Source organism: Tursiops truncatus, chromosome 16, assembly GCF_011762595.2.
Source record: "Tursiops truncatus isolate mTurTru1 chromosome 16, mTurTru1.mat.Y, whole genome shotgun sequence".
Classification (NCBI taxonomy): Eukaryota; Metazoa; Chordata; class Mammalia; order Artiodactyla; family Delphinidae; genus Tursiops; species Tursiops truncatus.
Genome location: NC_047049.1, coordinates 57,547,668 through 57,568,033, shown reverse-complemented (window position 1 = coordinate 57,568,033; position 20,366 = coordinate 57,547,668). Strand labels below are relative to the sequence as shown.

Here is a 20,366-nt window from a genome sequence, read left to right as displayed (position 1 = left end):
TGAGAATGTTTATGTTCACATCTTGCCTAGGTGGAGTTGTATGTAGGCACCATCTAGATTAAAACGGATGCCTTGGGGCAACTGAGCAAGCCACTGTATGATTCCAACTAATATATGACACTCTGGAAAGAGCAAAACTATGGATACAGTAAAAAAAAATTAGCGGTTAACGGATTAGAGGAGGGAGGGAGAGACGAATAGGCAGAGCGCAAGGGTTTTTGGGGGCAGTAAAATACTCTGTATGATACTACAGTGGTAGATACATGTCATCATAAATTTGTCCAAAGAATGTACATATTTGTACAAATTTGTCCATAGAATGTACAACACAAAGAGGGAACCCTAATGTAATCTTTGGATGGACTTTGGGTGATAATGATGTGTCAGTGTAGGGTCATCAGTTGTAACAAATGTATGAGTCTGGTGGGGGAATGTTGTTAATGAGGGAGGCTGTGCACCTGTGGGGGCGGGGGGCATGTGGGAAATTTCTGTACCTTCCTCTCAGTTTTGCTGTGAACTTAAAATTGCTCTTAAAAAAGAAGTCTAGGGCTTCCCTGGTGGCGCAGTGGTTGAGAGTCCGCCTGCCGTTGCAGGGGACATGGGTTCGTGCCCTGGTCTGGGAAGATCCCACAATGCCGCGGAGCAGCTGGGCCCGTGAGCCGCTGAGCCTGCGCGTCGGGAGCCTGTGCTCCACAATGGGAGAGGCCACAACAGTGAGAGGCCCGCGTACCGCAAAAAAAATTAAAAAAAAAGAGAAACTATTAAAGATTTGTGATACTTGAATATGAATTGATTTTAAAATTCCATTTTTCAAAATATAGGGTAGCGTTTATATTATATTGCTAATATTATGACATACTTGCTGAAGAGAATAGTTTGTAAATCCTAAGCTGACTTCCTATAACCATGTGTTGAATTTCCAGCGGTGTTGAATCAGACTTTGATCCCTCTTAAGAAGATAAATGCAATATCTGCAGTTTCTAATGGTAGGGGTGTAGGAGAGACTTTCAGACGAAATCTTCAAAGCCAAGTCTCTGCCCAGATAAGAAATTAAAGACCCTGGGGAAGGCAGTTGTTTCATTGTCCTACCTTCTCCCCCCTCCCACCAACTTGTAGGCCTCATTTATTTACCACCCCCCCCCCAAAAAAAAGAACAAATGAGATGCTATTGTTAAATGCAGTGTGCAGGATTAGATTTGTTTCCTTCCAATAGAATCCCTTTCCTTAATCAGCACTCTTATAAATGGCACACCTGCCTAATTAGAACAAGTTCTAGACAACAGGATACAGTGTGAGCATTTCAGTTAGCTCCACACATGTGATAACTATTGTGACTGATGTTCTTAGAAAGTCTTCCCTTCTCTCCTCTTCTTATTCCTCTGTGGCTAAGCTTTTTATAATTTTATACTTCTGAATCAGCCTTTGATTGTGGGAATTTATCCGTATGTGGTCATTGATATTGGTTTTGTTTCTAAGTGATTCCTTAAAAAAGAAGTGATATATTTATGGATATGTGTAGGGATGCTTTTAAATATTTTTATTAGATTTAATTTACTCGTTATCACTCTTAAAATACAGAAAACTCCCTTGACTGTGACAAGGAGGTAAAATACAGCAGTCACATTCAAGATCTCCATACATTAGCAATAATAAATCCTTTTGCCCTGAGTAATAACAGAAACTCAATTTAGAGCCAGTGGGGATGATATAGTGCTCCCTCACAGAACCAATCACCCACAGAGAAGTATAATGAGCAGGGGAGGTGATACAATAAAACCTATATGGCCAGAGGAAAATTAGGGTAAAATTGTTGCTATGAAAAGTCTTGTAATAAGTATATCTCCAATTATCTTCCAGAAGAAATTATTTAGGCATCTATTCAGGTCAAGATTCATGACAGAAGTGCAAGAATTGCCTTAGAATAAAGCAAAAGGGTACATGAGTGTAGAGAAAATGGCAGTGCACATGCTGTGAACAGAGTTCTGTTGTGCCTGAAGGATCTGAAGTAGCCCCGGGACTGCTGTGAGGGCATGCTGCTCACCAAACCTTGCAGAGGGATGGCTGCACTGACCACTGTTACAGCACATGCTGACGGGGACAAGATAATGCTCTTAAAATACAAAATGGTTTAGATTATCACAGGAATATACTCTACTTTTAGAGTTAGTTTATTTCCCAAGACCACAGCTTAAGCAGATTGCTGTAAAGGAAAATCCTGAGTGTGCATGATCCATATCCTAATTAGGAGTGGGCTTCATCTGTTCAGACATGTATCAGTTGAATAAGTGGGTTAAGTGGCAAGAAATGAAGTCTAGCTCTTTATTAGATAAGTGTCAAGTATAGTGCTGAGGTGGCTAAAAAAAAAAAAAGTATGTTACCTAAAACAACATGAACAGTTTCAACCTCTGTTGTCCCAGTGCTATCTGTTGTACAGTCTGGAAAATAATTCATTACCAATAATAAAACACCAAAGTTTATAAAATATTTGTTAAATAGATTGAACAGATAGATGCTTTTTTATAATTTTGTTACTCTCACTGCAGTGTATTCATCTTTCTTGATTTCTTTTTTAAAATTTTTATTGTGTTATTTCTTGAGAGGCAAAGGGGACGGTGGTCACAGTTAGGTACTGGCAGCTGGGCGTGGCCCCAAAGATATCTTGCATACAACCTATAGTGGCTATTAGTGAGTGAGTCCCAATAGTTAATACTTGTGGGAGTGGTGAGGCAATTTTCCTCCCAGCTGATTTTAAAATTTTGGTTCTATCTTGTCAGATTAGACCCATGGAAGTACAATTATGTACAAACATAAGTGCCATTCATTATAAATGGTCAGAGTAGGAAAAAAGCATTCAGATTAGATAGTGATGGGACCCACCTTGCCATGGTTGCTTCATATTGTAGTCATTAAAAATATACATTAAAATAAAGAACAGTAGTCAGTATTTTGGGACCTGTTGAACCGGAGGAGCCAGTTCCAAACCTGAAAGCAGTCTGTTCATTTGTTCATTCATTTATTCCATGAATGTACTTTGAGACTGGAGCTACAACAACTAATCTCTGCTCTCTTAATGTTTAGTAAGTGAAACAAAATAGATGAATGATACATCATATGTCAGATAGTGATGAGTGCTATGCAGAAAAATAAAGCAAGGCATGGAGGATCCAGAGGTGCTGGTGGAGTGCTGTTTTAGAGAGAGTGGTCAGGGATAGCCTTTCTGATAGGTGATAACGTGAATCCAGCTCCAAAGGAAATGAGGGAGCAGCCATGGGAAGCGAAACAGCTAAGAGCTTAGAGTCAGCAGGCTGGGCTCCCTCTGTCTTAATAGCTTTGTGACCATAGGGAGGCATTTAACTTACCTGTGACACGGAGACAGAAAGAGCCACCAAGCCTATTTCACAGGGTTTGTGTTCGGCACAAGTGAGACACTTGAGAAAAGCATTTTGGTAAAGGAAAGTAGTACCTCGACTTCAAATTTCAGTGTGAGACGATAAGAGGGTATAAATTAAAGAGATAAATACAGCAGAGTCTTAAAACAGCCCTTCCATACAGCTTGTTGTGGAGTTATTGAATTGAGTTGTCTGAGCTAAAGTGTAGAGAACATTCTCTAAAGATGAACTGTTTGATACTGGGGTGTACAGGATTTATATTCATCTTTGTTTGCTTTTGTGGTATTATTAGTTTAAGATTTTATAGTTGTTTGTGCTTTTCTTCCTTTGACATCTTTTTCTTTTCTTTTCCTTTGAAGCTTTCCTTTTATTAAATTAGTTACAGGCCTCTTGACTCTCAGTTGAGCATTTTCTACGCTGTTCCTGTACTCCCTGATTAATCCATTAAAAACAAAAAACAAAAAAATCCTCTAAGATGAATACTTTTCATGGGGGCTCACAACATCCATCTTTTATAGAGTAATTCTAAACTCCAAAACATATTATTTGCACTGATGTTTATTAAGGACTTGAAGTTGTTTGTTTGCCCTGTTTGTTTTTATAGCCAGAGTGAATTTTGCAATAATTGTTAACAATGTTTGAATAGAACCTTATAGTTTACAAAAGTGCTTCACACACTCACTCACATGGGAACTTTAGCAACCCTGGAGCAAGACAAGGTGGACGCTATTGTGCCCTTTCACAAAAGAGGGAACCCAAGGCTCAGAGAACAGAATTTAAATTCAGGTCTTTCCACGATACAAGTGTGAATATATGAATGAAAAATGCTGAATTGTTTCCAACACTTGGAATTACTAAAATGGTATGTTTTATAAGTAGATTCAGGAAATTTTGTAGATGACTCCAGAAGAATCCTTAAGGGATTATGGAAAGAGAGGGCTGTGTCTCTGATCATTGTGAGTGGAGACCGTGGAGGCAAAACCCCTTTTGGTGTCTTTGTCAGGAAGAGGATGTGAGCCTGGATGCCCATGGCTCTGATCTGTGCATGAACTTCCTCCCTTCCTCCCTCCCTCCCTCCCTCCGTTCCTTTTTTTTCCAGTTTCTCAGACTAACAAGACTAACAAGCATCTTTTTTTCCTTCAGGGTAGAAATAAAAGTAACCGTATGTAAATATAAAACTTATCAAAGATGTGTTGTCTTGGATTTAAGAATGTTTCCTCAGAAAAGGCTGTCTTATTTTGATATCAAGTGTCCTGAAGACTTTTAAAATCTCTTTTAAAAAAAGTATAATAGAAGCAATGAAAAATTAGAGCTGAGTTGGGAAGGGCCTTAGAAATTATCCAGCTATGGAACCATTAAACTATTTGATCTGGAAAGGACCTTTGAAAAGGTCCCAGATCCCAACTTGCGGGAGGCTCCTTTGTCCACCGTGGCATCCTCGCCATCCTGATAGGGTCCATGCAGTATCTCCATGGCTTCTGATTACAAAGACTGTGTGAGTTCACTTATGAGGTACCTAGGTTACTCAAACTCATGGAGACAGAAAGCAGAAGGGCAGTTGCCTGGGGCCTGGGGGAATGGGAAGTTAGTATTTAATGGGGACAGAGTATCAGTTTGGGAAGATGAAAAAGTTCTGGAGATCAATGGTGGTTGTACAACATTGTGAACATACTTAACGCCACTGAACTGTGTACTTAAAAATGATTAACATGGTGAATTTTATGTTATATATATATACACACACATACATACACATACATACACACGTACACACACATATTTTACCAGTGTAAAAAGTAAAATAAAGAAGCAAGAAAAAAATTCATTTCGTTGCTGGACAGCTCTGTTGGAAAGTTGGAGTCTAAGATGACTCATTGGGGCATGGAGGCATGGAGAACAAATCTAACCCCTACCCCTGGATGAAGACACCCTGCTTGTCCCCTCCCAACAGTCTCTTCCCAGCCAACCAGCCCCAAGTTGCTTCAGTAGGTCATTTTGTTTTGTTTTACAGTTTATTCGAATCATAATCAAGATAAGGACTATATGTTGTAATTGGCTGATACGCCTTTTAAATCTCTTAATCTATTGGTTCTTCTTCCATATCTGTTTCTGTCTCCCTCACTCATTCTTTCACCCTTTTAATTTACTTGTTGAAGAAACTGGGTCATTTGTCTTCAAGAGTTTTGGTACTTGCATCCCTCTGCTGTGTAGATTGACATGTTCCTCTGTCCTCTGTATTTCCTGTGAAGCAGTAATTGGATTGAGATACTTTACTTTAGAAATGTTGTAATCCAACTATATAATAACTCATTCTGTATCTTTTGTTTTGAAAGTGCCCCCAGCTTTTTGCTTGGAAACTTGTAAACATTGAAACAAATAATTAGACAATTGAACGGATAATGTCATGAACATCCAAGTACCTTTATATAGATTCACCAGCCATTAACATTTGCCACATTTGCTTTCTCTCTTCCTCTCTGCACACACATACACTAGTAATACACATAGATTTTTCCCCCTGCATCATTTGAGCTCAAGTTACAGACATCATGACACTTTACTCCAAAATATTTCAGCACATAACTCCTAAGACAATTCTTATGTAATCACAGTCTAGTTTATGTGTTGTCTGCTATTTAGTGCATGTTACCCTAATTATCCAAATAGTGTTCTTTACAGCCGTGAGTTATTTTTTAAAAATTCGAAATCCAAGCAAAGATTGCAAATTGTATTTAGTTTTCCCACCACTTTAATCGCCTAAATTGGTTCTGCTCTTTTTTGGGTCTTACATGGCATCAACAGTTTTTGAAGAGTCCAGGCCAGCATGTCCCTAAATTTGGATTTGCCTGATTGTCTCCTTATGATTAGATTGAGGCTAAATGTTTCCAGTAAGAACACTGCATAGGCAGTGCTGAGTCCTTCAGCGCCATGCTTGGGAGGCATCTCATGTCAGTTTGTCCCCTAATGGCTGATAGGTTCGATTGCTCAGTTAAGGGTTTGTCTACCAGACTTTTCCATTGTAAAGGTACCATTTCCCCATTGTAATCAATAAATAATCTATAGCATATTATAGGTTGCTTTTTTAATAGTTTACAAAACGTATGCCATTGGTCATGGGAGAAATTGGATGGCAGAGATTATGAGCACATTAGAGTTATTACTGCTGATGGAAAATAATTTTTAAACATTGGTTTTTCTTGAGGAGAGATAAGGAGGGGAGGTAGTAAAGGTGAGAAATGGGCTTTACCGAAGAAGACACACTTGTGTTTGAATCCCAGCTCCACACTCGAACCTCTGCAACTTTAGAAAAGTTACCTCACTTCTCGGAGCCTCAATTTCTTTCCTATAATGGGCATAATAATATACATTCCTGGCAGGATTGTTAAGATGATTAAATGAGCTAGTGTATGAGTGGCCTCTAGCCTAGTAGCTGCCCCAGGACCATCACATGGGAGGTGAGGAAGAAATGCTTCCCGAGCAGTTTGCAGAGTTTAAACCTGTCCGTGAGTGTTCGTTCTCAAGATCAGACTGAAGTATTCAGGCATGTTGATAAGAAAATGTGATCAACAGGTTAGGTGGTGGTGTGAAATTTCAAAGAAAGGAATTCAGAACTGGGAGATGTTTGGTTCCATTTTCAGACCTCTTAAATATGATTTGTCAGTAGTGGATTTATATAGAATTGAGTTGCCATTGATTCAGACCTCTTTCTGACTGCAATCCATTTTAATCTATTACCAGGGATTATTTTTTGAAACAGTTTATGTGTAGTCTGATCGAGAATAGTGAATCATAATAATTCTGTGACCCATTTACGTGCATTACTGTAAAAGTTTCATTTCATACAAGTGACAGCTTTTTAAAGTTAATTAGACTCGGCTATACTGAGGTTAGCAAAAAGTGCTTTGAATTATCAATAATTCAGCAGGGCAGACATTTCTGTATAATGTAGTGGTTTTATAGAGTATTGTGAGACAGTTATCCCTAAAATAAATGGTTGTGAGCATACATCAGCATGGTGGGGCTTGCTTGAGTGTGGCGTGAAGTGATATCATCTATGCTTTCTATTATTGAGCAGAGTGTGGGACATCGGTCTTTCTGGCCATGAACTACTAGCAACCTTTGTCCTTTGTGTTACCTTTAGTTAAAAACGAAAAATGAGCATGAATGCTGGCTGATGGCCGTGTCTTTCTTACAGCTAAAAATTCATCTGGGAAGGAAAAATGGGATTGCAGATTTGGATTGGTTTCACTGCATGAATGATATGTGACATTTTGTAAATTATTTATCAGTGCAAGGATGGCAGCAATGGCTTGAGCATTGTTGTATCAAATGAAAGCAGCAATCCCATTAGTATAAGGACTGGGTTTTAGCTAGAATCTATCAGGGGAATGTTGTCACTTGAAAACCAGATTGTTCTTTTAATTGCTATTTAAAGGAACAAAAGTGTTCCCAAGGTGCTGCAGTTGAACAGTTGTGAGTAATAACTATGGATCCATAATTATGCAGTGCTGATTATCTGGCATTTAAAAAATGGTGGCAGGAGTCAGTGACCAGTTTGTTGTAGCTTGTCTTTTTTGGTTTTTCTAATACAGTGTTTTATACTCTGCTTTTTAACTGGGGCTACAAAAACGCATTTGCATAGTTACCTCAGAAAGTGAAACCTGTGCATATTAAAAGAACAAATTAAACCGAAAAATAGGGCAAGATAATGAACACTTATATTGTAAGATGAAATTAACAGTCATAACGAACAATTTTGCAAATGCTTGGTCATAAGGTGAATTCTGGTTTTTGATGACATGTCACATTGAACGTTTGTTGGAATCATTATTACCATTTGAAATATTATTTTAGAGATAAGTGTTTTTAAACTAGCATATGTTTCTTTCATTTATATTCAAATATATTTTTATATAGTTAGCAAATACATTTTGAGTGCCTGCTGTGCATCAGGCAATGTATCAGGCGTTTGGAACAGAGTGGCTGAACAAATGAGGTTTATTTTACGCTGATGTATATTTAGAAAGTTAGGCCTAGCAAAATCTTGTTTTTAATTTACATTAAAAAAATTTGTGATTATACTAAGCTTTCTTGCCCTAAATTTTTGATTCATGAGATTCAAATATAAATACATTATAGTTACATTCAGATGGCTAGCAGACAACATGTGTGAAGCTTGGAATATGAAATAAAATTTTAGTTTTCATACAGTTTGGCTGTTCAAAATAATGTGACCAGATCTGTAGACACAGTCAACTCTTCATTTGGATGGGAATACTAGTGTTGCTGGTACTCATAAATAACAATGGAGGCACTAAAATGTATGCAGATTTATACATTGTTAGAAGCAATTTCCATAGTGAGAGTTAAAGGGGTGCTGGGGGTTAGACAAATGTTTTGTTCTTTCTTTTATTGAAAGTGGGAATGTCAGAGATTGAGAGTTTGTCTCCTTTGTGTGGCATGGTGTGGTTTACTTTTGAAGACCTTGGTGCCAGAAAGGTCTTGTTAATGGTCTTTTGATCATCTCAAGTGATCCCATAGAATTTTAAAGTTCTTGCTTAGTTCTAATGCTGTTACTATGTCACCTTTTAACATACCAGTATTTTATGTCAAATATTTAATTGATGCATAATAGTAACCTGTACTAAAACATTTGATAAAGTTTAATTAAACAATCTGGTCTGACTAGAAGATACTCATAGACTGTAATACTGAATAGGTGAATCAATTTATAGTAGGCATATAGATTATGGGAACAATTGAGACTTCAAATGAATTCTTAATGTTTATTTCAGGAAGGTAGTGTAATATATAAAGGTTTTAGATTTCATTGGGTTAATGAAAATTACTTCTGACTCTTATACATTACACATAAATGCATTATTCTGGCAATACTTTAGTGTCAAATAATTCGAGGGGTTTTTTATTAGCAGAAAATGTTGATATGAATACCTTATTTCAGCAGTTTTTCTTTGGTAAAGAAATATGTAAGAAGCTTTTGATTTTAATGTTTTGTTTTAAATTTTGAAATGGAAAACTAACAGTGTTTTTTCATTTTAATTTTTTTCGTAGCCCCGTGCCGATCCCATTCCAATATGCAGCTTCTGTCTGGGGACAAAAGAATCTAATCGTGAAAAGAAACCAGAAGAACTCCTCTCCTGTGCAGATTGTGGCAGTAGTGGTAAGTTGGTATTTTGTGTATGTGTGTACAATGACCCCCCATTATAGCTACATGCGATTTCTCTCTATCGAAAAAAAGTTTGTTATTTAAAGCGATATTTGATAATAGAGTAAGCTTTAAATTTAAAAAGTAAATGCAGGTGGGGGGGAAGTGTGAGTATATTAACACTGACATAAACCATATGTCATAAAATAAAATAAATAAAATTTTTTTAAAAGCTTTAAAAAATTATTTATTTATTTATTTCTGGCTGCGTTGGGTCTTTCTCTAGTTTTTTTGTGGTACGCGGGCTTCTCATTGCAGTGGCTTCTCTTGTGGAGCATGGGCTCTGAGCACACGGGCTCAGTAGTTGTGGCTTGAGGGCTCTAGAGTGCAGGCTCAGTAGTCGTGGCTCACAGGCTTAGTTGCTCCGCAGCATGTGGGATCTTCCCGGACCAGGGCTTGAACCCATGTCCCTTGCATTGGCAGGTGGATTCTTAACCACTGCACCACGAGGGAGGCCCGTATATTCATCTTTTAAATTAAGCTTGATTTCATACCAGCATTAATAATTTAACTTGGACTATTCTACATTGCAGGTAAATTCAAGGTAGAGAATTCTAAACTTTCATGCTGAATGCACCTAGAATCAGTAGTTTTCTATAACCTGAAGTCTCAATTTAAGACGTTTCAGTTGGAATACATAGTGTTTCAGGTCCTGACACCTACTGGTGAAATATAATATTACAGCCCAGCTCTGTGTGACAGCTGGAAAGGGATGGACAGTATTCTGGAAACCACATTGATAGAATCCAGAAGTCATCAGGCATGAAAGAAATTTATATTGCCCAGGATAAGAAAGGAAAAGGGTGGTCTATGCAGAAGGTGATGTTGCAATCAAGGAATTGCTGGGTAGGGACACTGGGCCTTTGGCAAATTGCAATACCCAAAGAGCTTTCAAGGTTGCTGTCACCGCTTTTTCTCAGCATAGGATTTTAAGACCGCACCTCCACTTTTATAACGGAAATTAAAACTCAAATTGGGCTTCCCTGGTGGCGCAGTGGTTGGGAGTCCGCCTGCCGATGCAGGGGACGCGGGTTCGTGCCCCAGTCCGGGAAGATCCCACGTGCTGCAGAGCGGCTGGGCCCGTGAGCCATGGCCGCTGGGCCTGCAAGTCCGGAGCCTGTGCTCCGCAGCGGGAGAGGCCACAGCAGTGAGAGGCCCGTGTACCGCAAAAAACCCCAAAAAACTCAAATTGTGCTTACACTAAAAGAATTTGTCTTACCAGCCAATCTTCCTTCCTGTTAAGCAGGTGATAAGTTGCCCAGGTGAGATATATATGGTTATATGTATGTATGTATACACACACACACGTGTGCGTATCTCCATACGTATCTCCATACGTATCTCTCTCAACAGAGTGAGTAGCAGTTATTGGGTTTTTAAAAATTAATCTCTGTGTTAATCTTTAAATTTTCTTCTCCCAGCCTACTGAAACTTTTCTCCCCAAAATGTTATCTTAAAATTAATTACCAAGTATTTCTCTGGTTACAGTTAATTCTTTAAAAACATCAACAAATCTATAAAACACAATAGCATACTCTCATTTAGGAAGTCAGTTTAGTATAGTGGTTAAGAGCAAAGTAGAAAGGCAGCCACAGCTCCTCTACCTTGAATGAGTTACTTAACCATTCTGAGCCTCAGTTTCCTTATTAGAAAACTAGAGATAATGGTGGCACCTACCTCTTGGGTTGTATGGAAGTTAAAGGAGAGAACACAAGTAAATAGCCTAACATAAGGTCTACAACAACTCTGGTAAGTGTGTTATAAATGCCAACAGTTGTGGGATTTTTGTTGTTGTTTGGCATGTTTGATATTTTTCTTGATTGCTGCAAGTAATTTAAAATCTTATCATTTATGACAGCTGCTTGTTGGTTAGATAGAGGAAATGTTTCACACTGACGAATGGCACTGTTGTGTGATGATTCTTCCTCCTCCTGTGAAGGTTTAACTTGATAGGCCCTGAGTGGTTCTGCAGCTCTCAGAACCTGACTAAGAGGAGAGAGCCTTGGAAATAAGACATTTCAAACTCTGCTTGAGAAATGCTTTCTGACAGTCTTTTAGATGGGCTTTACAGATTCATTAAAACTCTTTCACCTGCCCATGGTATCATAGCTAGTGACAAAAGGGCATGGAAACATTATCTGTATGTTCAGGTTAATAAATTTCACTCCTGCAATCTCCTTGTTTTATCCTGGTGAGGTAGTGCCTCACTCATCAGTTCTGACTCTGTAGTTATCTTTTGGGTTTTCCCACGAGGCTCATTCTGAATGAATTATTGTTTTGTGTAACTGCCTGATAAATTTAGTGGTGTTCTCTTGTCTAGGGTTTACCCTTTGTGATTTTTAAGGTGGTACTTTAAAAACACCCTTAACTGTTTCATTTCTTGAGTATCTATTTGTCTGGGCGCCTAGACAGATTAAAGACATACTTAAATCTGGAAAGAAAAGTTCCCTTCATATATTTCCTTACCTCTGGTGATACACTTACTTGAGCTGATAAGAGATCATTATCTCCTAGATCATAACTTCAAGGCCTCTTTCACAGGGTATAAAGGCTTGTAATTCTAAACAGGTAGATCTTAGATTTTCTGATGTAACCAATCTCCCTTCGTCTTTCCCAGATGGAAGACCTGCCAAAGGAGAGGTTTGATTTCCTTTATACTTGGAGGTCACTGAAATATTTTTCCCCCTGAAGTTTCTTACTTTTCCAGGGTGTATAGGTGTAGTGTTATGTTTTCTCTTTTCAAAAATGATCTCTTATTTTCTTTTTTAACACATTATTGACTGGGGGATTTTTGCAGAAACTAACGCCTGTGGCCAAAATATGTCTCCGGCCAAGAATGTGTTAACAAATGGAGAAGAATGGATTGCGGATGCTATCTAGAAGGCTTCTATCCAGAGTCATTTTGTGAGCCTCCTCCCTTCAGGTAGAATGAGCTAGAGGCTTTGGAGTTGAGATATGGGTCGTGGCAGAAATTCAAGCTCTGGGGTCATCATGTCCCTTTGTTTAGGGTAGAGGACAGGCTCGGAGTACTTCTCTGGACTCCACAGTGTGATCTGGCTCTAGTGTTAAGGTTCACTTAATCTTCCCTTGAGTGTACTGTGCCAGTCTGGATTTAGCTAGTTTAGTTTCTCCCCCCCAAAAAAATTTTTTTTCCAAACTCAGGGAGATGCACTGTAGACATTTACTTCATCTGGTATATGAGTGGACTTTGCAATTTGCTAGTCTTGAAATAGAAGGACCAAAATAAAATACGGTTCTTCTTAGAGAGCTTGGAGGGATTTTGTAGTTATAATGCTCTGTTGTGACACGTTGGTGATTATAAGGGAAAAAGAATAAAATAGGCTAGACACCGCTGGCTCAATGGTGTCCTCCAGTAATGGTGAGATCCCCATTGTCATGGTCCAGTTCAGTTTCGGAAGTGGGAATTACAGAGTGGCTGGTAGCCCTGGTTGGCCTCATGGAAGTGGCCACTGTCTCACACTCAAGAGAGTCCACTGGTTCTGGGATTGCATTGAGACTGTTTGTAATGATCAAAGGAATCCCTAATGTAAGATGTTTCTGTGAAAAAAATACCCATAGCAGTATAAAACCCAAAAAAGGAAATATAGATGGCAGCCCATAAGGAGGATCACTCTTAAATGTGTTTCCCATATGTTCCTGTAGGTTTTTAGTCACCTCTATCTGAAGTACCATTTGTATGATATCACATTTAGACTCTGCTTAGATTTCATAGACCTGAGTAATAAGTGTTTCCTTCTGCTTACATCATAAAGTAAAGCCAATTAGAAATTTCTGTGTTTTTAAAGATGGCTCAGTGCTGCAAATGGGCAGTATATTCTTTAACTATGCTTTTCCTGCTGGAAGTTCTTTTGAAAAAAATAATTCAAGTTTGCAGGTAGTAAAAATGTGAAGTGACATTTACATGAGGTACATAGTACAAGGAGACCCAAATGTGGTGTTCCAGTCCTCTTTGCTTGCTGGCTATGGAACTGTAACTTTAGACATCTGTGAAATTCAGAGGGTGACGTCTGCACCCCACATCCACAGGGCTGTTGTGAGGATCCAGTGAGATAATGCTATGAAGATTATCAGTAACTATAAAACATTACCCAAAGATGAAAGATTATTCGAAGCACTAAAATGAATGTGGGACTCATTACGTAGTCTTCAGGTCTATGGAAATGTTGGGACTAGGAAGTGATTTTACTTGACTTTCATGGATCAGCCTACTTTGAAATTAACACTGTTATATTCTCTTTGCCTCATTAAGACCAAATTATCTTTAATTAGCTTCACATAAGTATTAGATATTATACCAAATGAAATTTTGTGTCTGCTGCTCAGATTGCTGGGTGGTTAAATCTTACTTACAGATGAGTTGTGTGCATGTGTGTTTTCAAATTAGCAAATCTAAGATAAGTGCACAGTTCAAAATTATAGCATCATTCTAAGTGGAAGCTCATTGACACTGGAGACAGCAAGGCTGCTGTGATGCAGCTGGGAGAGATGGAATATCACCTTTGTACAGTAAAGGGAGCCAGAGCCACAGGGTCCAATGTCAGCCCACTCTCAGGAGACCTGAAGTCTCTCCTGGGCTCGTCTTTATTTGTATGTTAGCCCTAAACAAAACTTGCCTGCCTTCTGTTCCCAGACTGAGCTTGTTGGTGTAATATACGGGTATACCAGTGTGTGTATAGTGTGTGTGTGTGTGTGTGTGTGTGTGTATTTTTAAAATCACTAGTTTCTTAAGGTTACTGTGAGAAAATGCCCCAGGGATTTGTTGGTTAGTCATCCAGTTTCACACTGAGTAGATACAGAAATAATTAGGTTTGGAAGGAGACCCTTGACTAGAAAGAAACCTCAAGATGGACTCCAAAGAGGAATAGACAGGGATGGAGGAGGAAGGGTTGGTGAGCCCCACCCTCCACAAGCCCAAAGCTGGATTGACCATCCAAGCAGAGTAACAGGAAGCAGAAGCCTTGTTCAGGCCTGTTACTTCACTAAACTTATGCTGGTATGATTAACAGTGACCTCCATGTAGCAAAATCTAAAGGTGCCTTCTAAGTTTTGGTCACAATCTAATGGACATCTTTCAGTCCACACCAGATATTCCTCTCAGCCATACTTGACTTGTTGAGAATATTTTTCCTTGAAATGTTCTCATCCTTTGGCTTCCGTGATTTCATATTCTCTGTGTTTTCTCTCTACCACTTCTTTCAGATCTTTTGTGAGCTCCTTGGCCTCTCTTCATCCCCTCATAGTTTCTTCAGGATTCTGTCCTTGGCCCTGTGTTTCCTCACTGTGCTTCATAACTTCTCTTGAGTTCCAGACCATTAGATAAAAATGCCTCCAGAACTTCTCCACTTGACACCCTGCAGGCTCCTCAGAGATAATATCCAAAGCAGCTGATGAACCTTACACTGCTCCTTCCCCCCAAAATACAACCACCACAATAAAAAAAGAAATCTTAGCAAACAGACAACATCCTGCTTCTCCTCAGGGATTTCCCGTTTCAGCAAATGGCATCCCACCAGCTACTCATTCAGTTCTACAAGCCCTCCTCTATCCTATTCTCTCATAGCAAGAAATCACCAAAAATGCATTGGTTTTATGTCCTAATATGTATCCTACATCCTCAGTATATCCATAACCCGCACCAGACCTGCTCAGAGCTGCTATTGTAATAACCTAACTTTAATATTTACCCTCTTTCCCCTTATCCATTTTCCATACTTAAGCCTAAGTTACTTTTTAAAATTGTAAATCTAATTACAGAATTTTTTAGTGTCCTCCAGTTAACCTTAGGAAAAATCCAAGCCCAAAACACTCTTCTGGATTGGGCTCCTGTTGACCCCTTTGCACATCACCATCCCCTTCACACTAGTTATATCAAACCTCTTTCCTCTTCTTGAATGTCACCGTGTTCTCCTCTCCCTCTGCACATGCCGTCTTCTCCCACCCTGCTCCCCCCTCTGGTCCCATCTGTTCCCACTCATCCTTTGGGTCTCTTCTTTAGGAAGGCCTGCCTCTAACCTCCTGCTAGATTTACCCATATCTCCAAGCCACCCCATCCTAATTCTTGTCTAATGGTTGTCTTTCCTGGTGGACTGTGTGATCTGAAATGTCTGTCTTTTTCCTCACTGTGTCTCAGATGGACAGATGGTTGGTCAGATAGCCAATCCGAGGGACCGAGTGTCTTGAATCTTTCATAGTTTTCCGTTGCTGCTATAACACGTTGCCACAAAATTGTTGACAGAATTCAGTTCCTTGCGTATGCAGGACCGAGATCCCCATTTTCTTGCTGTCAGGTGAACGGCATTCCCTGCTTCTAATGGACACCCATATTCCTTGGCTTGTGTGTGGCTTCCCCCACACTGGGTGGAGTCCTTCTGCTATTTTGAACCTCTCCTCCTCCTCGTTTCATCTCATCTTACTAACCCAGCTGGAAGATTCTCTGCTTTTAAGTACTCGTGATTAGATTGGGCCTACCTAGATAATTCAGGATAGTCTCCCCATCTCAAGGCCTGTACCCTTAGTCACGTCTGCAAAGCCCCTTTTGCCATGTCAGGTACTATATTGGCAAGTTATAGGGATTACAGTATAGATATCTTTGGGGGGCATTATTCTGTCTACTACAGAGCCCATGTTTTTTTTTCTCCCATAGTACTTACTCCAAAAATCATTTCTACTGGTTTGTGGTCTCACTGGTACTTGTTTAATTTTAAACAATACGCCTCTGGTTTTGCTAGATAAAACTGTTATAAGCTACCAGTGCTTAGTATGTGCTGGTAATAGGAATGAATGAGTGAATGAATATATATATTATGTTCTCAAATCAGATAAATTGCAAACCACAAAAATAAAACAAACTCCAGAAGGGTAAACCGCCCTGAATTGTGTCATCAGAGAGAACCCAAATTTTAGGGGGAACTGTTGAATTTATGGAATGGCTAAATGGGAGGTAAGGACTTGCATTATCAATAGTATTGTTGTCCTTTATCTAATTATTATAGATTGTGTAGTAGTATGTCAAGATTCAGTTACAGTCTTTTGTGTTATTTTAAAGTTGGCCGTGAGAAAGTAAAGAGGAAATGTTTCTTCATCTCTCAGCATCCTTTACAGAATCATAGAAATTTAGAGCTGGAAGGGATCTATGGCCAATTCTCTTGAGCTAAATAAAGGTAAGATTGCTGCCTAAAGAAAAGATAGGCTGAAGATTTTAGAATTTGATAGGGTAGCTTAAGTGGTAGTAGTTGAGATATAATATTACTTTGAGAGAAAGCAATAAGAGGAAACATATTCCTTGCTCTTGATTAAAAGTGGCTGAAATCCATTAACTTTCAAAATGTACAATTAATTATTAAAAAGTATTTTTCATAGGATATCTGCGAGAATAAATACTGAGCTATATAATATGATGTGAATTACCTTAGTTGCTGGATATTGAGCTATAAAGTACAAAAGCAGATTTCGATGTAGAGAAAAATTTAGTGCATGAAATTGAGGTCATATGTGCTAGTGATGTATGACTTACAGGAAGTAATAAAAAGGGAGAAAAAAAGAGAAGTAAATGGTATACTTTTAAGCTGATGGGACCCATTTTAAGGGTGGAATTTAAATTGCTGTTCTTTAAAACTTGAGTTTTTACCCCCCTTACTACCTAAGGGGAGGGGAAAAACCTGATCAAAGTAGAACTTCCCCTCCCCCTTCAGAGTGTACTTCTTAAAGTCAAAAAGCAAGCTGTCTTTGCTGTTCCTGAGCAGACAGAGGTGATTGATAACCATTTTTATATATTTAAACTCTTCCCCCCCACATTCATTTGAATGAGAGAAGCCCTTGTAAAAGAATAGTGTCATAGGTTAAATGCATCTGCCTGGGTGTCTCTCCTGCCTGAGGTCGTAATCCTATGACAACACTTTATTTGCTCAACATCTTAAATACAGATGTTTAGATTTTTTTTTTAACTCAGGAATAGTGTGCTTTTATTAACAGTATTGATGATTGATTTTGAATGTTTTTACTTCAAAAAGCCAAGTCTCCTGGTGGGTGGAATTTCATGAAGCACCTGTTAAGCTTTAGGGAGGAGGACCTTTTTGGCAGCAACCCAAACTACATATTTAAACAATGAGCCTGCCAAAGTCAGGAAATTATAAAACAGTTTTGAAATTTCAGGATCTGCTTTTTTTTTTTTTTTATTACCCCTCAGGTTTCTTTTGCAGCTTGGTAATAAGTTCTTTCACATGGAATTTACTAACGTTCTTACTGTTTTAAGACCAGATTTAGAAAAGTAAAATCAAATTTGGAGATCTTAGGTTTATGTGATAAAAGACCATCAAATTTTAAACTGAACTGCCTTCCAAAGAGTCTAGGCTCACACTCCCCAAACCTTTTGGAGCAATCTATTATTCAGTGTAGCCTGGCTGGCTTCCTTGAATGGCGTTGCCCCTCCGGGTCTCCAGTTTTCCTCTGTGAGGTGAGAGCTGCTAGATGAAAAGTGTGTCCAAAACAGTGCAGATGGCCTCTGAGCCTGTGCGTTCGGAGCCTGTGCTCCGCAATGGGAGAGGCCACAACAGTGAGAGGCCCACATACCGCAAAAAAACCACAAACAAACAAAACAGTGCAGAAAAGCTGAACACTCAGAAAAATGGGGGAACACTTGCTAAGGGTATGTTTCTTGGCATATTCCATTTAGCCTGGATCTTGCAACTTCCAAATTCACTGTTTCTACTCCTACTTACAGATTTTAAGTTCAGCATCCCAGGGGCAAGATGGCAATAGTTTCTTCTTTGTGTATCCCAGCAATGGGACATTCTTTGTATGCTATTGGATTTTTTTTTCTTTTTTCCATTTGTTTGTTGTATTATGTTAAGCAGCCGCAGATTTTTAGTTAGTTAACTGTTGTTTTAAGATTTCATTATACTCAGAGAGCAGGAATTGTTTGAACTTCGGCACTCTCCTCGCAGGCTGGCAAGCCAGAAAACTTCGGAGTAGATGGTGATCGATGAAGAGGGCGAGGTCAAGAGATTTAACAGAAGGCACAGGCATGAGAACATGATCTTGAGCATACGTTATCTTCAAGTTCTCCAACACTTGTGATTAGAATTGGCGTAAATTTTCCAAATTTCTCTTAGGGAAAACATTTGTACAGTCACTCTCTCACATATGGGGGTGGGGCGGGGGAGACAGAAAGGAAAGTGTAATTTGGATTCTTTGATATATATATATATATTTTTTTTGATATGGTTTTTTGTTTGTTTTCTGGCCTCACTATGCAGCTTGCGGGGGATCTTAGTTCCCCAACCAGGAATCGAACCTGTGCCCCCTGCAATGGAAGCTCGGAGTTCTAACCATTAGACTGCCAGGGAATTCCCTCTTTGATCTTTTTGTACTTTCAGGTTCCTAAGGTTCTTTGGCTGGCATCATCACCATCTATTAAATATTAGGGAACGGGAGTTTAAAAAATTGAAGGCACCAGTCCCATAAAGCAATTTGCTTTTTATTCTTATAGGACACCCATCCTGTTTGAAATTTTGTCCTGAATTAACAACAAACGTAAAGGCCTTAAGGTGGCAGTGCATCGAATGCAAGACATGCAGTGCATGTAGAATCCAAGGCAAAAATGCAGTAAGTATGGCTCTCAGTAGTCTGTCTCCAGGTAAATTGTTAGTTTTCAGTGTTAAGGTTTTTCATTTTTATAGATTGTTGCTATTTTTAAATGTTTAAATACATTTCAACAGGGATCGTGGTGCTCCTTCCTTATATTTTATTTTTGTTAATTGGATAACATAAGAATTTGTGGCCTTTTACAGTTGATTTCAGTCTCAATTAGTCTCTAATATGTTATATTGCAGGATAATATGCTTTTCTGTGACTCCTGCGATAGAGGATTCCATATGGAGTGCTGTGATCCCCCACTTTCCAGAATGCCAAAAGGTGAAATTTTAAACCATATTTAAAAATGTGTTTTATTGTGTACACATTAGCCTTGTCCTAATGTCTGACAGCTCAGAAGTATACAGGTTCCTTAAACATTTTTTTCATCCCTCCTACCTTCCCTATACTTGAGGGTTTAGTACAGGTTGTGAGCAGAGAAGTGTAAGAGCATTGAGTTTGGGGGTAATGTATATGATAAATACTCTAATTCATCCACAGGACTAAAAAGACCATTCCTGTCCTGAAACCACTCCCCTATTAGAATAAGTTTAGATTAGGTAGGTCAAAAGTTTAGAGTACTCTCCATGTTATTCAGTACAATGTTCAGAGGTAAGAAATTACCTATTTTCAATGATGGTGATAATGATGACTCCAGAAAAGTCCTATGACAGGAGCCATCACCATTTTCTTGGCCATTAGTTGATAATTTTGAACATGAGGATCTGAACTATCTTACATGGATATATCCATATAGAATATGGATTTTCTTTTCTGTTTATCGGGTAGTCAGCCAAGCTCAGCCTTCTTTTTCTCATATGATAATATATTAAACATTAAAAATAACTTTGCTTTCTTATTACAAAATTTATACATTTTCATTGTGAAAGATGTAGAAAATATAGATTGGCAAAAAGGAATAAGAACAATCAGTTAGAAATTCCTTCCCTGCCCCCACCCACCCCTTTAAAAAGAAATGGAACAGTCTGTACATGTTTATGGTTTTTCCCTCTTAACAATAGCTTTTCACATTCCCACATCATTAAATGTTCTCCTAAACATACTTTTTAATAAGTGTGTAGAACTCCATAGTACATAGA

The 20,366-nt window shown here is 38.7% G+C and overlaps 1 protein-coding gene across 6 annotated transcripts in view; it reads left to right on the top strand.

The window, feature by feature from the left end:
- KAT6B (lysine acetyltransferase 6B) overlaps window positions 1-20,366 on the top strand; it is a 196,106-nt gene that overhangs the window by 120,206 nt on the left and 55,534 nt on the right. For all 6 annotated transcript variants that reach the window (XM_033842427.2, XM_033842425.2, XM_019935993.3 and 3 more), the window contains exons 4-6: window positions 9,462-9,570; window positions 19,124-19,239; window positions 19,467-19,548. In XM_033842427.2, the coding sequence (XP_033698318.1) occupies window positions 9,462-9,570; window positions 19,124-19,239; window positions 19,467-19,548 (307 nt within the window). The remainder of the gene's footprint in view (window positions 1-9,461; window positions 9,571-19,123; window positions 19,240-19,466; window positions 19,549-20,366) is intronic.